Below are 20790 nucleotides of genomic sequence, written 5' to 3'. Positions count from 1 at the left end.
ATTCCAGCTACCTGATAACTTGTTTTTTAATTTTTTTGATTTGCTTTCAGGAAAAAGGGCATGTGGTCACTATAAGTGGATTAAAAGTCCATCCTGTTTTGCAACTGTCTAGTAGTATATGGCCAGCTCCATTTTTTTACCACTCCTTACCATGTTCAGTCACACAGGCAAAGCTATAAATCGGCAATTAGAGTGCGTCCAGTGAAGCTATTCTGCTCTCCTGGAGAAGCTGGGGGGAGGATATTGCTTCCACCCCCTAATTCCACAGAAGATCTTAAAGTTCATTTTTTATCAGTGAAAACACCATGTGCCCGTAGTGATGGGTGCACTATAACTTCCCTCTTTTTCTAGTTCAGTGTGTGCACTATCTTTTTTTTTTTCTTTGTATGTTTGTAGCAGAATGATAAAAAAATAAAAGTATGGCATTGCAAGCAAATTATACAGTCAAGGTACATGTGACACAGGTAACATAAACTGGAGCAACATAACCGTTCGTCTCAAGGAGATGTTCCAAAACCGTCCAGTGATCTGATGCGAAAGATTGCTCTATATCGTTTAAAACTCTAGACGTGTGATATGTATTACTTTTTTCTATGCTTTCCACAGCTGTCATTTCACTCCTCTTGTTCAAATCTTGTTGTTTATTCATTTGAACATTTTCCCATGAATGTAAGAACAGATTGTGAATGATGGCTGCGTTTTTGTATCTGTTATCTAAATGTTTTCACTTTCATATAAAACTGGCATCTATGTTAGCACTCAACATTGCACAGGTACATAAACTTTACAGACTTATTGGGGTGGTTTTTAAGCTGGTAGAAGCATTACTACATTTATTGTTTTGACAGATTTTGTTTTATATATTATATTATGTATTATTTATTTTATATAATATATATTATATAGAGATATAGATATATAGAGATATATAGATAGATATATAGATATAGAGAGATATAATATTTTAAATAGTTTTCTTATACCACCCCATCTGTGAGTTGTGTTATGTGCCACTAGTACTTAATGCGTAACTATTTCCTGCTTTGTTTATGGGAACATAAATTAGTTTTAATCTTAGGTCATCTACACCTAATTCAGGATGTTAAAAATGATGCACCTAGTGTTATATTACGGTATGTTGTACCAAGTTACATGTCTATTACAGTAAAATATTTAAAATGGATAAATACCAACAATAATGGAGCATCTAGCAAGCAATCAGAGTTGGTTACTATCAATAATATTTCCTTTTGTGACATTTTTCATGTGTGCCTGAATGTTTTGTAAAGGCATTAAGGATCATTTACAAAAATGCAACCTGGCAGGGGAAGTGAAGCTTTTTGTATGACACCATGTGCCTATTTTTGTGCATATCTATCTGGTTTTACAGGAAGCACATGAACTAGCATCAAGTGAGCAGCACCTGTTTGGGGTAGATATGTATGGTTCTTCCATTCAGAGTGACTGTGCAATGAGGGTTCCTAGCTAAATGCAGTCTAGGCACACATGTACCTTATTAGATGCAAAAACAAGCTGTAATGTTGTATAGGTAGGGATCTAAATTTAACTTCAAGGTGTTTTGGTGTTGGTCCAAGGTTAGAGCAAAATAACCTGCGTTTTTGTGGGTGTTTTGGAGGTGGGTGGTGAGCCAAGTCGTCCAAATCCTACTCACTCTTGGTGACATTGTTCTTCAGACTGCATGAGACAGTCGGCTGATTTATTTATTTTCCAACCATAACCATGCTACCTTGTGTACTAGTAATCCTACTTGTAGATTGGCAGAGAAGATCATAGTACGCCGACATCTTGTACATGACACCAATGCCATCATGGACACATCCTCTAAGAGATCTTCTAAGAAGGGATTACCTTTTTTTCCCCCAAAATAGATTTGGCTCAGCTGGTTTTAATGTTGTGGCTGTTGAAGCCAAGAGTTAAAGGTCTATCTGAAAAGGTCATTCAGATCATGATTAAAGCCAGAAAGCCAATCTTCTTGAAAAATGACCAGTGTGGAAAGCGTGCATTTCCTGCAGTGAGGGGAAGGACACACTTCTTCCTTTTAACTTGGCACATCTTTTGTTAGTCGCTTTGCAAAATCAATTGTCCCTTATTCCTGAGATTCCGATGTTCTTACTGGGTTTCATGCACAGCCAGACACCTTATGTTCTACTGACCAATTGGGACTTAAATTTGGTTGTCTCTGCACTACAGCAGTCGCCTTTTGAACCATTGGAATCTGTTGATTTCATATTTCCTTACTTGGAAAGTTACATTCCTTTTGGCTATATACTTGGCAGGAAGGGTATTTGGTTTGGCTGCTCTGTCTTGCAAGTCACTTTTATTTTTCATGATGAGGGCTGTCCTTCCACCTAAGGTGGTGTCAAAATATCACCTGTACAAGCACATTGTTTTCCCTGCTCTAGGACAGTTTGTCCTCCTGGAGGTGAAATCTCTGCATTTGTTAGATGTGGTTAGAGCCTTGAGGATCTATGTAAATGTCCATATAGATGGATGAAGTACTAATGGCCTTCTGATTCTTCATGCTGTGCAGAAGAAAGTCTGTCTAGCATCATAACAAACCGTTTCCAGATGGATTAGGACTGCGATTCAGCTTGCTTATATCTCTGAAGGGAAAACCGTCTCTGAGAACATCATAGCTGATTCTACCAGATAGGTAAGCGCATCCTGGACAGCGCAGCATGGAGCCTTGGCTGAGCAGTTGTCTGGCAGCAACTTGATCATCTGTCTATATATTTACAAAATTATACCAGTTTAGTGCATTTGTATCCAACGAAGCTTTCTTTGGAAGAAAAGTATTGCGCTCTGCTGTGTCTAAGCGTACCCTCACTTAAGAGCAATGTTGGGTGATGTTGCGGACGTTCCAAACTGGAAGAAAGAGAAGAGAGGATTTTTATTCTTCATTTAATCCATTTCTTTATACCATTGGGGGACACTGCGTTCCAACCCTTTTAAGTTCTATCGTAAGGTTCAGTGTTTGTTTCCATATTGTTATTGTTTGATTCTTTTGTCCTTTCCTATGGGGCTTTGTTAGTATAAACTGATTAGTTGTGGGTAGTGGAGTATAGAAGGAGAGGAGTTCCAAATTCAAACAGTTTTCACAGATTCAGCCTAAGTGCCTACTCCAGCATGAGCCTTCTATACCCAAGGTAGCTGGGTCCCCCAGCTACATTTGTATTTTAATTTGTATTGTCACTGAGAAATACATCCCATCATACTGAACAAGAGCAGCATTTTGTGCAGTTTTCCATACACACAAAATGAGAACAGTTGAATGCAGAATGAGAAGTAGCACTGTGTAGTTGTAAATACCTACTGAGTGTTCTAGAGTTCAGCAAGGGAAACAAAACAAATGGGGAACAATATAGTGTAGCATCCCAGAATCATACAAAATTCTTAACTCAGGGGAGGGGACTGTTTTTGCATGCCAATATTGTCTGAGCCCTGGCTACGATGAGATTTAGAGTGGCCTTTACAGAATCTAGGTAAAAGGCTGCCACATGAACAGTATATATCTATCTCTTAATAGTTATCATAGAGAAGCATAAATGCATTTTTTAAAAATAGAATTATGATTTTTAAGTGTGTGCTGTAAGCAATAAAATAGCAGATGCCGCTGTTTCTGCCTATATATTGTGTATCTTGCTGTCTGACTCCCTCTGCCATCTGAAGTGTGCGCATGTCTGGTTCAAACTCTACAGAGTTGGATTTTTATCTTAGTTAACTCTCCTTCTTTTGAAAGTGAAGCCAGAGGTGGCAGTAAACCCATACAGCTTTTTAAGCAATGGTGGCTTCAATATTGATACCACTGATTGCTGTTTGAAACATTTCACATTCGTTTTCTATAAGAACAGCTAGAGGGCCACAGTGCTTAAGAGTAATAAGCCAGTATATGCTATGTGTGTCTGCCCAATCTCCCTCCACCACACGCATTCTCTTCCTGTTAACAGATCAAACACAGACTCCGTTAATGCTGTGTGGGAGGTAATGTCAATGAAGGAATCAAGTATCGTTTTGAGTGCACTGTCCCCCCAACTGGCAATGCTGGATGGATGTTTTCTAGAGTCCTCTAATTAGATGAAATAGAACATTTTTTTTTCTACAGATTCAAATGCTTTTAATCTTTCAGCATTCTAAAACCACAGAACAAAATTTGTATCCATGTACTTTTACATATTGCTATATCTGAACCCATTCCAAAAAATTTTGTTTAGCTAAAATTTTTATGGGCAAAGACATATTTAACATTTATCTTAAACTACACAGTGATCTTTGTGTATTTGAAAACAAAGAAAACATTTAGTCTCTCACCAGCAACCTTGCGGTCTTAAAAAATATCTTTACTGAGAATGACAGCTGTGTTCTGCACTGGTTCGTTTTCATGCAAGTGATGTGCAGTGCGAGTCATGTAATCTAATGTATCAAACAATTTTGTTAAAAATTTCCAGCAGCTATTCTACCATCGAAGAATTATCTAAATCTCTAAGGGTTTTTTTTTCTGCTGCAGTGTTCACTCTGTAGACTATAAGCCACTCGAACCATAGAAATTGGCACTAAATTAGAATTTAGATAAGATTCCGTGATTTCTAACTACTGGTTTCCCTCAGGAGAGGAAGGAAGAGCTCCAGAGGATCATGTTGGAAATCTTAGAGCTGAAAAACAACAAGGTGAGGAGGTTTATCGGTTTGATCCAAGTTACAGTTCTAATCAAAGCACTGTTGTAAACCAGTAAAACATGGAAACATTGCATTACCAGCCTATAGTTCCAGTCCTTTCTATGTACACAGCAGGGGTAGGTGGGTGACGGCTTAATACCGCCCCTAAAGGCATGCTGCAGCAGCTGTAGAATAATGGATACATAACCTCCAGTGGTGGATTTAATTATGCAATTCTTTTGGGGGGTTGTTACCCTCTAATCACAGGTCAGGTTTATATTTCTGTGCTAGGATAGCACCAAACAATTGCATGTGTCAAAATCTGAAATTAAGAAAACAAACTGCAAAAACAATTAGGACAATAAGGAATGGTTACAGGTCATTATGCAAAAGTTGCATTCAAACCACATGGATTAAATAAAGTATTTTGTTTTTTTAGTGCTGCTTCTTTTGTGCAAATCTTTTTAACTTAAGAAACCATTTTCTGTTTAATAGTTGGGTGAAAGCTAGAGGTTCAGTGTCTCTAATGAGCATTCCATCTCATCCACTTGTACATTTCAGGCATTGTTCTGTGGGGGGTATTCAATTGTTGCCGTTAACGCTCTCAAACGAGCGCTGTAAAAATATTAGCGTTAATACGGTAATTACTCGCTAAATTTCATCTCGCAGCTCAGGGTGAAATTCAGCGAGTAAACTACCGTATTAACGGTATTTACGCGCATATTACCGTATAAACTGTAATATTTTTCGAGCGCTCGTTTTTTTTGTTTTAGCGCGTTAAAAGCAACAATTGAATACCCCCTGTGTGTCTCATCATTTCTGCGATATACATATACTTAAAATGAATTTTTTTTTTGTGTGAATTTTCATGTTTGTTTTGAAATGTTTAAACACTATGTTACAGTGACTTAACAGTTGAGATATTGCAATATATTAGCCTGCTAATTGGTTGTATTTTGTATTGATTATATATCTCCAACAATAGGGAATAATCAATTTTTTATTAAAAAAAAAATAGATACATATTTCTCCTTTTTAAGCCAATAAATAGGGTAGATTCCACAATCTCTTCTGAAATGATCTTAGGCCATAATATGTGCCAAGTCATTGTCATTGCATTAACATGCTCTGTAGTGTTCCTATATAACTTCTGCATTAACCAGGATAATAAATGTTGATGTGTATTAACTACAACTGCAATTCTGCTAATGTCTTGTTTACCACATGCAATTATATGTGATTGTCTTAGTGATGTGACTTGCTCCAAGTGAAAAACCTACATTCTTATGTATATTTGTTCAGTCCACAAAATGGGCTGGCCCCAGTGACAGGGTACACACTAACAAATATCCTTTGAGTTCAGTAGGCATATTACACATTAAATAAATGCCATATTTGGACAAGCAGCTGTTAAGCAATTAACCTCAAATCCTGTTACGATCAGCAAATATTGGGCAGTTATGGAATGTGTGCTACTTAATTGCCTCAGACTCATCCTTTTTATTCTTGCTCATTATTTGCAATGATGGGAAGTACTGCTGAAAGTTTGACCCAAGAGGAGGTCCAACTTTGGACAACTGCTTTAATATCTGGACCCCATCCTAGATTCCCCCCCTCCCTTTAATTCCACTGCATGACAGGACAGACTTTCTTTACTGTAGGGTCACAGTGCAGTATGGCTTCTGGTGACATTTGCTACATGAAAGAGTGATCAAAAAAGAGGAAGTCCAGTTCTTGACAACCCCACCTTTCTTACCAACTGAGATTTCATAGCCATACTTTAAAACTGCAAACTTAAATTTAGGTTACTAAAAATATGCTTTCATTGTTTGTCCCCCCAGGCTTAAGTCTCACAGAAGAACAGCTCGTGTATTTGTCTCCAAATGATGCACTTCCAAACGATCCAAGAGCTCATCATATTAGGAGGTGCAGAGGGCCTGGCTGTTCGCCAGTTGAGTGCAGGAAAGGAAAGAGGCGGTCCTCTAGGAATGAGAAAGGACCTTACAGAGATCGCACTACAAAGAGAGGACATGACTTTTTTAAATCCAAACACTGTCAGAACGGAGTGATTGAGACCACTGTGCAGGAAGTCTACAGCAAGTTCTCAGAGCAGCTGCAGGAGCTTTTAAGAGAAAGAGATATTTCATTTACTGGCACTTCACCACCCTTACTTTCTTCAGATGAGAGAGTGGTGAGACTTTCAGACTGGTTTTATGCACAGAACTCGACTATCCCTGTGCAGCAGTATGTAGACGAATTGCGTGTAAAACTGGACAGTGTTGTGAATTCATATATAAGTATTTCGGATAGTGGCAGGTCTATTGGTACAGATTCTGAAACAAAGAAACCATTGGAATCTCTTGGACAGCAAGCAGACAGTATAAGTGTTCCTGTTCACACTAATATGGACATTTCTCAGATGCCAGAACCTTTACAAAGCTCTGACTTGATTCGTAATGGCTGTATAGACCAGGTTCCTCTCAATAATGAGGATGCTCCAGCGGGTGGAAATCCTTGTACTCCAGTAGATGCGTTGCCCCAGACTTCCCAGGATATTGTGCCACAAAATCCAGAAACATCTACATCCGACTTACCAGACGGCATTACAGCATCACATACAGCGCTAGCAGATTTAATAAACCAAATGCATCCGGAAGTATTTAACAACTTGGTGAAGATATTCACCCACGTAAACAAAAATATAGTAAAATTCTATATTCACGCAGAGCAAGAAGAAAACGCAATATGCTGTGAAATCAAGGTAATGTAAGATTAGTGTTCCTTGTTCATTGCATTTAGAAAAATGGTCTATAGAGAATTTCACTGTTAAAAAGTATTTCATTGTTGCTTGCAAATCAGAGAGCACCATCGGCACTTTGTCCTTCCTGGTCACTGTATAACCTTATAGACAACAGTATTGTAGATTTGTACAAATATTCACTGCATGTACTGGGGCAACAATCCCCCATTTTTATTCATTGGAACTTTTTTAGAACAGCGTTTTTTCTTATATAGGATCTTTGGTCTTATAGATCAGCCATTCATCTATTAGGGTTGGACTTATGAATACCGCTCAATGTTGATTAATATGAAGTATTTTGTGTACTGTATATTTGAATTGATTTATAGAGAATTTTCATATAAACTGTCATTGCACTATTAATATTGATTCACTTGTTGCATTTGACTACTTAAAGTTGATGACACTGGATACTGAGGATATATGTTTAAGTTGTGTTGCAACAACTTACAAGATAATTTAGTTAAAGGGGCATTAATGAAATTAAGTCCTGTATTTACTCATATACATATTACTGCTTAATAGCGCTGGAACATCACTTTTGTATATCTATTATTCACAAGGTTTGGATCAGCTTTGTACTCTAGCTGCTTTATCAATCTACTGCATTCTATACCTGTGTGCGTTCCTAAATTCCAATTTACAATTGTACAAATACTGGTCAGTAAGTTTCCAAAGCAAAAAAAAATGCTCCAGTGTTTTAAGCCACTTTTCTTTAAATGAATATAATGTGTTTTGGGACACATACTATATAATACTGTATTTTGATCAGTTATGTTCATGGAAGAAATCCATGGAAAACTACACATTTAATTGTAGATATCTACAAATGTGCACAGACCCAATAGTTTTGTTTTTTGCTTTTAGCATTACTGGGACCTCACTTTTATTCACGAGTTGTAGCGATGTCCTTAATATCAATGATGTCATTGTACGTTGTTAGCTTTTGACAACATTGCTCTAATTATAATATATACTTTTATTAGATTACAGGTTACATGTTTTACTGTGATTTTAAGTATTTTTGATGATGGCAAAAGTTGCGTGATGTTACCACTCAAATGATCATTGTTGGGACCACTGTGACAAATCTATGTATTATAAAAAATAATGCAATTCCTGCTGTAGGCTTTAAATATTTCAATTCTGTTTAATTTTGTGGCACATTCCCATCTGTGTTCATTTTACTACTTTAATGTCGGTGCTTTCAGCAGAAGGCACCATCTGTTTAAGACATTCAGTATGATCTTTGTTTATATCCACATTGAATTACTCTTGAAGATATCTCTGCAATTTTTTTTATTCATGATTTTCTTAAAAATACACTAAGTTTGCATATGTTCATAGTCCTGTCTATATATCTTATTGTATTGCAATTGCAGCATAAGCAGGTTCTGTATATTTGTAAATTGTTACTTTAAAACCACAATAAACAAGTTGTGTACTTCTGCAGTGCTTGAACTGGCTTGAATGAAATTTTCCAAATTTATTTCTAAATTTTTATGTATTTTGCTGTAGGATTATCTGATAAAACTTGGCAATCTACAGTGTTACCCGGCGCAGTTTTTACACTGTAATGCAGACTCTGATAAACTACTAATAATTATTCAGAATGAAGACATTGCCCAGAGTATTCATAAGGTGAGTTATGTGCATTGAATGTTGACACTTCTATGAGATGTTTGTCCGTTTTTTTTTGGGTTTTTTTTTTGTTTTTTTTCAATGGACTACAAAATAAGTGGGATTATGGATGGCCTTCAATGCAATTGTTCTGCTGCAGAAAAACGAGCGCACTAGCGCCGTACCCTTTGGTAACAGGCAGAGTACATTGGTGATCCTTAGTGTCAAAAAGTGGGATACCCCTCTTTAAGACATATAAATCTGGTGTCTGGAGTTGTGAATGCATAAAAAATATAAAAAAAATTCTTAAAGCTTATTTGCTTCAAGGTTTTAATCTCAAAAGGATTTAGAAAAATTGTTTGCTATTGAATCAGCATGATGAGCATGGTTTTCTATGGTTAAGCCATTAAGGTATGGGGATTTCTTGGAAGGGAAAGCTTGTATGGATTAAATGATTTCATTAATACATAATAATGAAACGTTATCACCTGATCAGAACACACAGATCAGCAAAGTTGGAAAGTAATGTATCACTCTCTGTATGAGACTATCTGTAAATAATAGTGAATGGATTATGATAATATGCCAAAGAAAACTACTGGTCCTTTTATTACCACGAAACTCAGATGTGTTGAAATTTTTCAAGCATTATCAGCAAATAAGATATACTGGTGTGGGAAATGACCACAGGCTGATTAGCACCTGATGGAATAGCAGTGTAAATTTGCAAATGTGACACACAATACAAGGTAGTGTATCTGTCCTCTAGGTTGCTAATATGCATGTCAGAAGATTGAGCAGAAAGGAGTGCCTGCTATGGACACCACATGACTTTAACCAGGTCATGTAGTAACTTGGATACATAGAGCACTCCTGCTAAAATCCAGGGATTTTAGCTGGAGAGGCCCACAAGTGAGCCACTGCAGGATTTGGAGCAGTGTAAGTTGACCTTTTCAACTGCACAAACATTTTGGATGCCCGGTCAGAGTCTGGTCTTGTCCTCTTAGAAAAGTGATTGGATGAAGTCTGTGCTATTTTGAACAGGCACTATCGCAAACTTCTCCATCTCCTTTGTCACATTACAGACAGAGCATCCATTGTTTGCACTGGGAAAGCAGATAACTAGGTAATTGGCTTTACTATGCACAGAATTCTGAAATGTAGCTGAGACCATTGGCATATCTAGCAAACAACCTCAATTTTCTGATAACCGGTGTCCATTGGGCATAAATCTTGCATGAACCACTCTGTGTGCCCTACCTCAAGCATCCATGGCTTTAAAGTGCATCTAATTATGTCATCCAAGCATATTAATATTTCCATACTAAATCAACTGTCACCTCCTTTTCCATTTTAACTCTGCATTTCCAGTAGTTGAATGGAACACAATCAGTCAACAAAGTTCAAAGCTCAAAGTTTTCCTTATTTTTCTTTCCTTCCAGCTTTATTTGGTCAGGGAATCTTTTGCTAATAGGATTTTTAATTAAAACACTGTAACATTTGTTTAATACTGCGTTGATGTAATGATGCATTTAGTTTTAAATGAAAGCTTTATTTACACTTGTCAAAACTATAAAAATACATTTGTGACTATGATTCCTCCATGGATCGCTTGCATATTTTTAACTAAATTTGCTTCTTACTAGATTCCGTCCTTGATAACATTGAAGAGGCGTCCATGTGTTAGTTTTGCTGGTGTTGACAGTTTGGATGATTTGAAAAACCACACATATAATGAATTATTTGTGTCAGGAGGATTTATTGTATCTGATGAAACCGTGCTAAGTCCTGATCCTGTTACAGTTGGTAAGATTTCTCTATTATAATTATCTTTTAACTCTTATGAACATTCTAATTGTAATGGAACTTTAGCATAAGGTAGCCAAACAAGACACCTTTACATCTAAACTTAACATTTCTAAGAGCATTTTGGTGGTAGTTAATGACTTTTTTTAATTTGTTTTTTCCCTTTACAATCTCAAGCTTTACATTATCTGCATAATTGCAGTACCTTAATTACTTGAACGTTTGTATTTAGCATTGCACATTTATTTATTTTGTTTGGTAATTGGTGTTCTATATTATCTTATAGATGAACTGAAAAAGTTCCTGCTTTTTCTTGAGCAAATAAACAGCCCTGAAGGAAAATGGCAATGGAAAATCCATTGCAAATTTCAAAAGAAATTGAAGGAGCTGGGAAGGTGAGTAATTGCTTGCAAGCCTGTTCTTCATCAGTGGGTTTTAGTGGTGGTGGTGGGGGGGGGGTGTTTCAGAGGCAGAGCACAGGAAGGAGGCATAGATTTAATTATGCAAAGCTGAGAATGTGGCTTCCACTTCAATCACTACATATATAGATATCTAGAGAGTTTGTGTGTCTATTTTTATATAATATATAAATATATATATATATATATATATATATATATATATATATATATATATATATAGTGATTCAAAAGTCGCAGTACACCCTTTTATTTCAAAAACTCTACAGGAAATTGGGAAACCTGAATACTCCAGTAAGGTATTGGTGACGTGGTATATCTTTTACGGTATGTACCAAACATGGGCTCCATCTTGAAATTGGCCCAATTCCTGTAGAGTTTTTGAAATAAAAGGGTGTACTGCGACTTTCGAATCACCCTGTGTGTGTATGTATATATATATATATAATTTTTTTGTATAAATATTTAAAAAAAAAAATTCCTCTGTTTATAGGGGAAGCAAGCATGCACTGAATATTTTGGCACTCTTGAACACATACCAGAAGAAGCACCTGGTAGAAATTCTTTCGTATCATAACTGTGATTCTCAGACCCGACAAGCTCCGGAACTAGACTGTCTGATCAAGCTTCAGGTTCAGAACATTCAGCAGCGTCACCTAATATTTCTGACAGGTAACGTTTCTATGTTTGTCACATGTGATTAGTAGCTCTCAGAAAGTGGAATTAAGGTTTATTTACTTTCTCAATGTCCATCTTTTCCAGAAAAGAATGCATCCTTGTTTGCTAATTATGCAGAAAATGGGATTGTGGTCACAAAAATGGCTGATTTCATGCATAATTTTACCAGCCTTGTTGGTCACCATAGTTCCAATAGTGAAGAAAATTGCTTATCACATCTTGTGACTCAAGACAACCAGACAGGTATTTAAGATTTTATTGTTGTGTTGATTATTTAGAATGAACTTCTGATTCTGAAGTATCTTTTCCACTATATCTTGGGATATTGGCTGTAGTTTTTGAGTGTGGCTAGGGATAATTCCCAAATAACTGTGGGTGTACACTCTGTGAAGATCAATACCATATGACCTCATGAATATTTAAAAAAAAAAATCAGACTTTTAGGTTAGAGAAAATGTACAGTAAACTGTTGGTTACAATAATAGTGATAATAAAATGTAATTGGATGGAAGTGGTCACAAGTTTAGTCCCAGTAGAAGTTTGTTTGCCATTGAAACAATTCTTTGGTCTTAATATTTAGTTGGATGTATATACTTCATGTTTAACTTTAACTGCATTTGCCATTAGTCTTCTCACATCAGTTTGACAGGAGCCTCACATCACTTCTCTTGTAGGAGGACCCTACTCTTATTTTCTAACTCCCAGTCTGTGACTTCCTACTCTACTCCATTTTCCTCCTCACATCATAACACTGCATCTGTTCCATGCAGTCCTGTCTTCACTTACACAAAAAGGCAGGTCACTTGTCCTATAACATCCGAACATTGGTCTCCGGAAATACTATGTGCTGATGTGTGCATTATTTGACCTCCTTCACTGTAGGTTGTTTACTGCCACCTGCTTCAAAACTTTCCAGTGCGGGGGACAAAGACATGCACCTAAATTTATATTAACATTAATTGTATTAGAAAATAATGCATTTGTAGACACTTTTGGGATGTATCAAAAAGCTGCAGTTTGGTGCAAAATCTGACACATACTGTTCTCATTGACCATTTACGAACTTCTAAGAATAACTTACCCTTATTCAAATTCATATTAAAAATGTCATTTGAATGCAGTTTTTATCAGTTTTCTCTTTCATCCATGGGGAACACTGTGGCATAGAGTGCTGTGATAGGAGCTTGTACACTTTAAATTTACCAGCAAAATTCAAGCTGCTCCCACTCTATACCCTCACTGACTGCCTGAGACATTATTTTTTTCAAGTGCCTGTTGGAACTGGGTGCTACTTCTATTGCAGTCTAGGGCAGCCTCTGCATTTAGATTAAATTATTTTTTTATTTTTTATGGCTCATTTTTCATACTTGTAGCTGGGGATGCCCTGGAGTGGTCTGCAGAAGTGCCATAATCATGGGATGGCCTCCAGGGGCACCCAGTTACAGTGGCCAAGAATTCCTTGGCTCCAGTGCCATTGGGCAAGGACTGGCGCCAGAAGCACGACAATAAGATAGTGACTGGAAACGGAGCTCCCTGCTCTCATAGGGTGTCACCAGTATTCCCCAGAACTCGGGCCTGCATAGGAGGTTTTCTTTGAACGACAACCATCCCTATGGACCGGGTCCTAGGGGAGGTGATATCCCTTCAGCACCACCTTTCTAGTTGGGCAAACCCACTAGAATGGTCACAGCCGCCATCTTGGGAGTAGCCAGAAGCAGCGATTCATTCTACTCCCCATCTGCCCTGTCAGCTGTACAGAAGTAGTGGTGAGATTTATTGGAGTGCTGGTTTTCTGTGGTCTTCATCTGGCTTGTCTTTTGGAGCTCCACATCTTCCTTGATTGTTCAACTGTATATGTCCTCTCATTTTCTTCCCTCATTTTTCTCTGTCTGGGAATGGTAGTGTCAAGGGCCAAGCTTAAGTTTTGCTTTCTCCAGATGCCTTCTGCACAGTCTGGGGCAGAGGCCTTGTGTGAGGCAGAGGAAATGTGGCCGCTCTCACCTGCGTGCACCCAAGATGTTGAACAGGTATAGCAAGGAAGGCTCTAACCTTGACGTTTCCTTGTATCTTGAGAAGGATCCCTGCAGTGAGTGGACAATCTAGTGTGTGCTGTCAGACAAACTCTAGAGACTAAGGACAGCGAGGAATTGCTGTTTTAAGAGAATAAAGAAACAGACTGTTTCCTTTACTTCACCTTGTCAGATGAGAGAATCAGCTTAGCAAAACGTGGACTAGACTTGATGATAGATTTCAGCTTGCACAGATTGCAATCCTTTTATCCTCCTCCTAGCGAGGATATGGGAATCTCCACCTAAGGTATATGCTCCCATAGCTTAGTCAATGCTCGTTTTGGATTAATTCCTATTCTGAACATCGCTCCCTTACGGGATACTACAGATAGGAAAATAGGGGCAGCTTACCTTCGGCTTGGGTCAATAAGGTGATGGGGGAGGTATTTGGCGCAATTGGTGTAAGGTCTGGAATCTGACAGAGCAAAATAGGGTTTGCTTATTCTGGCTGAATATATCTGTGAGGCCTTGCAATATTTAGGGGAAGCCACCATTTATGTGGGGACTCATCAGGGCTAGAATTTCTTCCGCGGAAGTCTAAGTATTTCGTGCATCTGTTTCAGAACTAGGAGGTAGAGTGCACGAGGACCATGTTCGGTTGAGAACTTGATAAAAATAATTTCCCAGTCCACAGGAGCAAATAATTTTTCTCCCTATTAATGCTCATTGACCTCTAAGGGCCTTTTGGTTTTACTTCTTTCGCCGCAACGGGAAGGCAAGATGTCGGTTCTCCACTCAAGGATGAGATGGGATAGACAGGTTTGGGCAGCTAAATGTCCTGCGTCCAAGATCTGACAAGCAATCAGCATGACCGGATCTCCTGTGATGGAGGCCGTCTGTGGTTAAATCAAACCACTGGACGTGGAAGAAAAGCAGACGCCTAAATTCCCTGCCCAAATTCCCTGCCCAAATTCCCTTTTTCACCACTGTTTTTTCTGGAAACAGAGCAAAATGTTTAATGGAAGCTATTCAGACCAGTCCCTTATTTCTACAATAGTAGTTATTTGCATTCCTGAATAACAGGGCTGGATTTTTACTTTAAATCTTTTCTTGGTCCAGGAATACAAAAACTTCCAGTGTAAGACTGGTTCATGATGGAGTTCTTTGGGTTGGTCATCAACAGCATTGAACAGTGATTTAGTTCATGGTTCTTTGGACATTAAGGGTGCATGCTTGCTTGTTCCAATCTGGGAGGTTCAGTCCCATCAGTCTCAGGGCTCTATATTCGCCCTGGCAACAAAGCCAAGCGTGTTCAGAAACATGGTGGTGATGGCATCCCTTATCTGGGTGATCTGCTGATCAAGGCTAATTCCGCACCTAATTTCAGGCTCATGTTCAAGAAACAACCCAGATTTTTCAAGCTCATGTTTGAATCATCAATTTCAAGAAATACAACCAGTCCTTCCCAGCAGATGATCTTCCTTGGGCTTCTGTTTAACATCTGGAAGGTACACCAGTGTCTCCACAGTTTTGCTGTACTGTACCACATTTTCAGTTTAAGGCTCTACCTTTCAGCCAACAGCGCCGAGGGTGTTCACCAAGAGTAGTACAGTGATGACAACCATTTTGAGATCCAGTGGGGGTGACATTCCTTACTGCTGTACAAGGAAGGGTCTCCATCCTTGCTGCTATCTCATGTTTGGTAGTCTGCCCAAATCTTTGAATCTCATGGTTGGATCTGCCACTACGAGTTATCCAGCCTGATTGCTTGCTAGCAGATGGTCCTTCTGGGGCTGTTCTTCAACACCTGTCAGCAGAATGTGTTCTTACTAGAGGATAAAATCTTTACTCTACAGGTAGTGTATAGTCCAGATTGGGTAGCAGACGTGTTGGTTCATATGTGCATGAAGGTCCTTGGGAAAAATGGTTTCCACCTTCAAGGCAGTGCAATTTGCTATTGGCTAAGAAGCAACTACCCTAAAAGTGGTTGCCTGTGAACGGTGCGGGTTCAGGATGGGACAGTTCCACCAATACTTACAAATCAGACATTATCACCAGCAGGTCAGGGCTCAGCTATCTGCTAGATCCCTCACTGTGTTTGAGAACCTATGTCTATCGGGACCATCCTCAAAAGGTCTGATCTCAACGCTATACAATGCCCTAATTCCTACCTCCACGGAGGCCAATGACCATTTTCAGACACAGTGGGAGGCAGATTTGGGAACATCCCTAGATCCAGAAGAATGGTCGGACATCTATGAGTGGACAGCACGTTGTTCCATAAATGTCCGTATCAAAGAAAACGCTAATAAATTGATGAATAGATGGTATTACGTCCCCTCTAGGCTCCATATTATATACCCTCAAACAAGCCCAGCGTGCTGGAGAGGTTGGGGCCACACTGGCACCTTTATACACACTTGGTGGGACTGTCCCAAACTGCGCCCGTTCTGGACAGAAGTTCTTGCACTAGCAACAGCTATTCTCGATACTCCCGTACCCTCCGACCCTAAGCATGTATTACTGCCTCTACCTCTCCCAGACCTTCCAACACACACCCATAAGCTTCTTCGGCATATAATCAGTGCAGCTACCTGCCAAATAGCTGCTCACTGGAAGAACCCCACGCCTCCAACGCTCCAGATGGTCTGTGGTCGAGTCTGGCACACCTATCAGATGGAATACGTCACCAGCGTGCTTAGTGGCTCCTCCGTGTCCTTCAACAAAGTCTGGTCTCCATTGGCTTCATACTATAACCAACCCCTGCTTCAATTCTAGTCATATCCGATTTGTTGCTTGAAACCCCAGATTACCCTCTGCAAAAAACATAAAAGCGTGAATTCCTTCCCCCTTCCCCTAACCTTCCCAATCTGTTCTTTCCCCTCCCCCATTTTGCCCTATACTCCCCTTCATCTTTTTCCTTTTATTTGTATAACTTAAAACAAAATAACATCGCCATGTTTTCATGCTCATATGAAGCTGAATTTGTTTTGTAAAAGCACTGTGAGAGTGTCATACGCATTGTTAAATTTGTATTTGCATTTATCATCTCACTAATGTACCTTTCAAGAGTTTTATGTCTTGTAATGCTGTTCAAGATCAGATGTTATTAATAAAACGTATTTAAATAAAAAAAAAAAAGTGGTTGCCTGTTCACCATCATGCTTCTGCACCCGTTCCTAAACCTTTTACAGGTTTAATACTTTTGCACCCAAAGTTGCCAGTTTTGGCAAATTCTGCGCGTACCCTCCGTTAGGGACAGCTTTGGGACATTTCCATGTTCCTCCATGGATGAATGAGTAAATGGGATATTTGTACTTGAATTAAATCCTTTTCACTAAATCCCTTTATGGTCTTATTTTTTGTTCCTGTTCTTTCGTGGATATTGTTCTCATTGGAAAACATTGTTCTGTTCTCTCCCTCTTGTTCTGTCCTTTTGGGGATTTGTTAAATAATTACTGAGGTCGCAGACAGTCAGTGGGCATTTTAAGGGGTGGAAGAGCTTCAGTTTGGCAAGAATTTAAGTGCCCAAGCTCCTGTCACCACACTCAGAGATCCAGTGTCAACTATTGGATTCAGAGAAGAGGATTAAACATATGTATAAACATCCCATTACTGCACATTGATTTATCTCATTACCACTTGTATTGGTAATTTTGATTTAATAACTGTTTTCCTGGGAATATTTACAGTAATGTCTTTTGTTTAGGCCATTTGTTTATAAATAGGATCTTAAAGATAAAAGCAAGGCTATACAGTTAGTGTCTCACTATGATGTACAGAGTTTGTTACGTTTTATAACATTAACCTGGTCATTGATTTCTTGGATTACCTTTGTGACCACTTGCATCCCACACCATTTCTTGTATTTAATCATTGTATTGTAGCATGCATCTTCTGTGACCCAAAAATATTTTATGTACATATAATAGAATAATGGAGCCTATTAGATAGTATTAAGTTATGTTCTGGGCTTGCAGCAGTTTCCCCCAGAACTCTTAAACATAAATTTGGATTTAGCTAACAAGATTACAGAACTCAAATACATTTAATTTCTGCCATTATATTGGAGCTTTAATTTGTAAATTAAAAAACAAATTACAAGATACCTTATTTTATCCAAAACTTTTTTGTTGGGCTTTACATTTAAATATATGGTCAAGATGCAGTATAAAGAGAAGAAAAAATCAGTTTGAGCATATGCCAAAAGACTCGTCTTGCAGTAATTTCTCCTGTTTAATCCCAACTTATTTAATGCAGTAATAAATCTCACAGCCTTACCATGTGAACAAGTTGCCTTTTCATATTGAATTGACCACACTATAACAGAAGTGGGAAATAAAAATCCATGTTTAATAAAACCAGAATAGAAGTATTAATAAATCTGAATTTTCCAAAGCAGGCATAGAGCTCAGTTTGGCTATTCTTGTTAGCTGGGATGTTTCCTTAAATGGGAAATCCTTCAAGAGCTTTCATAAATCTACCGCATACCTATGAACTAAAGTAACTTCTGACAATCTTCAGATGTCCTTGTAAAGAGGGCCATTTGTTTTATATCTATTCATCTACTTATTCATTGTGTTTGCCAGATGGTAAAATCTGGAATTTGTAACCTTACGTCAGTGAGTTGGGATTTCCCAATAAACACATTTTTCATGTTTTCTGAACAAAAATCCTAACTTTTACTCCAAAGGTCCATCACTGCCCCACATGTGATAGAGGATGACTTTGGCAAAGATTGCTGACCTTGAACCAGACTACCAGAGTGAGTAATATTTTTATAACCGCTTACTTAGGAAGCTTCTTTTTGTAATACAGCTCCCAGTGAAGCTGATGAAAAGGAAGAAGAGGACATGTCTCTAGACTCAGGGGATGAAACACCACAGATTGAAGTATGCACAGATACTGCAAAGCTGGAACCTTGCAGAGATAAGTCTGTAAGCCAATCGGAATTTGTACTCTCTCAAGCTGAAGGTCCAAAAAGCAAGACTCCATTAATTGGTTCTGATTACAGACAGCTGGTAACCCCTGGCTCAACAGGTGACAATAGCAATACAACTGGAGATGAACTCTCCAAAAATATTCAAGATTACCACAACAGACAATCCGGTATTTCACATTTCAACCTCCTCACGCATCAGACTTTTCTTGGATCTATGGTGTACCCCATCTTAGGTACCCAAACAGCAGGAGAAAACTATTTCCCAAATTCATATAACCAGTCAATGGAACAGCAGGATACATCACAACTTCCTGAGTGGGATCCGAAGTGGAATGTAAAATAGATATTTTTCCCCTCTTCTTGTGATGTAATTGAAATATTTATATATAAATGACATTTTGTAAGATTTGTTCTGTTTCTTATCCAAAGTAAAATACACATTTTATTACATATGGAAGAAAAAACTTTTCTCTGCCTCTTTTTGGAATCATTATGGCATGTATATTGAACATCGGCAAGTAAATAAATATTTTTTTAATTCATTGTATTGAAAGGTTTGCACTTTTTAAGTTTTAAACGTTTATGTTCTCTTCATATCTTCCATTTTTCAACAGTATTTTTTGGCTTTAGAAAAAATCAATTTTGTGTACAATTACTTTACACATTTTTTATGAACTCGGTCATCTTTAATAGTTAACACAATGTTTTCTATAGATTTAAAATCTTTAATTTTTACGTTTTTTTATTTTTTTTTATTATAATTTTTACCAAAGGTGCAATTTAAATGCTTACAGATATAGACTATTAAATGGTGCAGTCTTATTTACAATAATAAACTTTTTGCACTTAGTAGTTTACTAGTATAATTTATCAACTTTGTACACCTGTGAAGCATGAAAGCTCTTTGCCATATTGGTTTTTTGGTTACTGGGATTGTCACTGATTTATCCAAATCTTTTGTCACAATCCATTGCATTAAAATGCTGCTACTTACAACATGTTTAGCCTTTTTTTATTTTAAATATTTTTAAAACAAGATAATAGGAGTTCTTCAAATTGGTATCCAGGTTTGGACTTGATGCACACTTGAATTTACTAGTTACAGTTACTAGACCTGCATTCAAAATTAGTGGCGTCTGTGTAATGAATGGCACCTCCAGAATGAAAACCATTCTATCGCTTTTGCCTTTGCATAATGGACAGTATCCATAAGATCTCCTTCCACTATACCATAAAATTTGTGAAAACACACAGACCCCCCCCCCCCCCCTCCCCCCCTCCACACACGCACAAATGCAGTTTAATTGGTCAAAACACACACTCATTTCCCTTATAACCTTCTTGCTCCTCGGTTAATTTTTTTCCCATTTCCCTACATAGGAGGATGGCACAGAGCTTTGAGCTCTAGTATCATTTGTGTTTTTATGTTACCTGATATGTGCCTGATCGCACCTCCTGAGGGACAGCCTCAGCTGTTTCCATTCGTGTAAAGCATCCTTGCCACAACTCATTAATGTCTTACCCTCAACTCTGTTCCTAACTTCAACTACAGGTCATGTGGGCCCTGGCCTACAAGGGCAAGGAATCCCTTTTTTTTGTTTTCCTTTGGCCCTGTAGCTTCTTCAGTAGAGTACTCTGGTTGTGGAAACCAGTATCGCTGCCAGGGAGTGTTAAACTGCTGCTGTGCAAAATAAGTCATGTACTGAGCTATCGGCAGCAGGGATCTATGGGAAGCCCTTCCTTCCTACAGAGAGTGGACTCCACAGCATTACAGCTTGCTGCACTGCCTTCAGCTACCCTCAGGCCTACTTTTTAACAAATCACTGTACAAACAGGCTGATCT

At 38.2% G+C, this 20790-nt stretch overlaps 1 protein-coding gene across 4 annotated transcripts in view; it reads left to right on the top strand.

Moving 5' to 3' along the window:
- Positions 1-19943, top strand: part of TASOR (transcription activation suppressor) — a 66560-nt gene extending 46617 nt beyond the window's left edge. For 2 of the 4 annotated variants that reach the window (XM_075183258.1, XM_075183257.1), the window contains exons 17-24: positions 4626-4685; positions 6515-7434; positions 8992-9114; positions 10740-10899; positions 11186-11294; positions 11812-11990; positions 12081-12239; positions 18824-19943. In XM_075183258.1, the coding sequence (XP_075039359.1) occupies positions 4626-4685; positions 6515-7434; positions 8992-9114; positions 10740-10899; positions 11186-11294; positions 11812-11990; positions 12081-12239; positions 18824-19290 (2177 nt within the window). In that variant the 3' untranslated portion in view covers positions 19291-19943. Of the gene's footprint in view, positions 1-4625; positions 4686-6514; positions 7435-8991; positions 9115-10739; positions 10900-11185; positions 11295-11811; positions 11991-12080; positions 12240-18698 lie in introns of all 4 variants that reach the window. The other 2 variants (XM_075183260.1, XM_075183259.1) reach the window with 2 other exon arrangements.
- The last annotated feature ends 847 nt before the right edge of the window (positions 19944-20790 follow it).

The sequence above is a fragment of the Mixophyes fleayi genome, chromosome 8, assembly GCF_038048845.1.
Source record: "Mixophyes fleayi isolate aMixFle1 chromosome 8, aMixFle1.hap1, whole genome shotgun sequence".
In the NCBI taxonomy this organism is placed as follows: domain Eukaryota; kingdom Metazoa; phylum Chordata; class Amphibia; order Anura; family Limnodynastidae; genus Mixophyes; species Mixophyes fleayi.
This window is presented reverse-complemented; position numbering and strand designations above follow the sequence as displayed.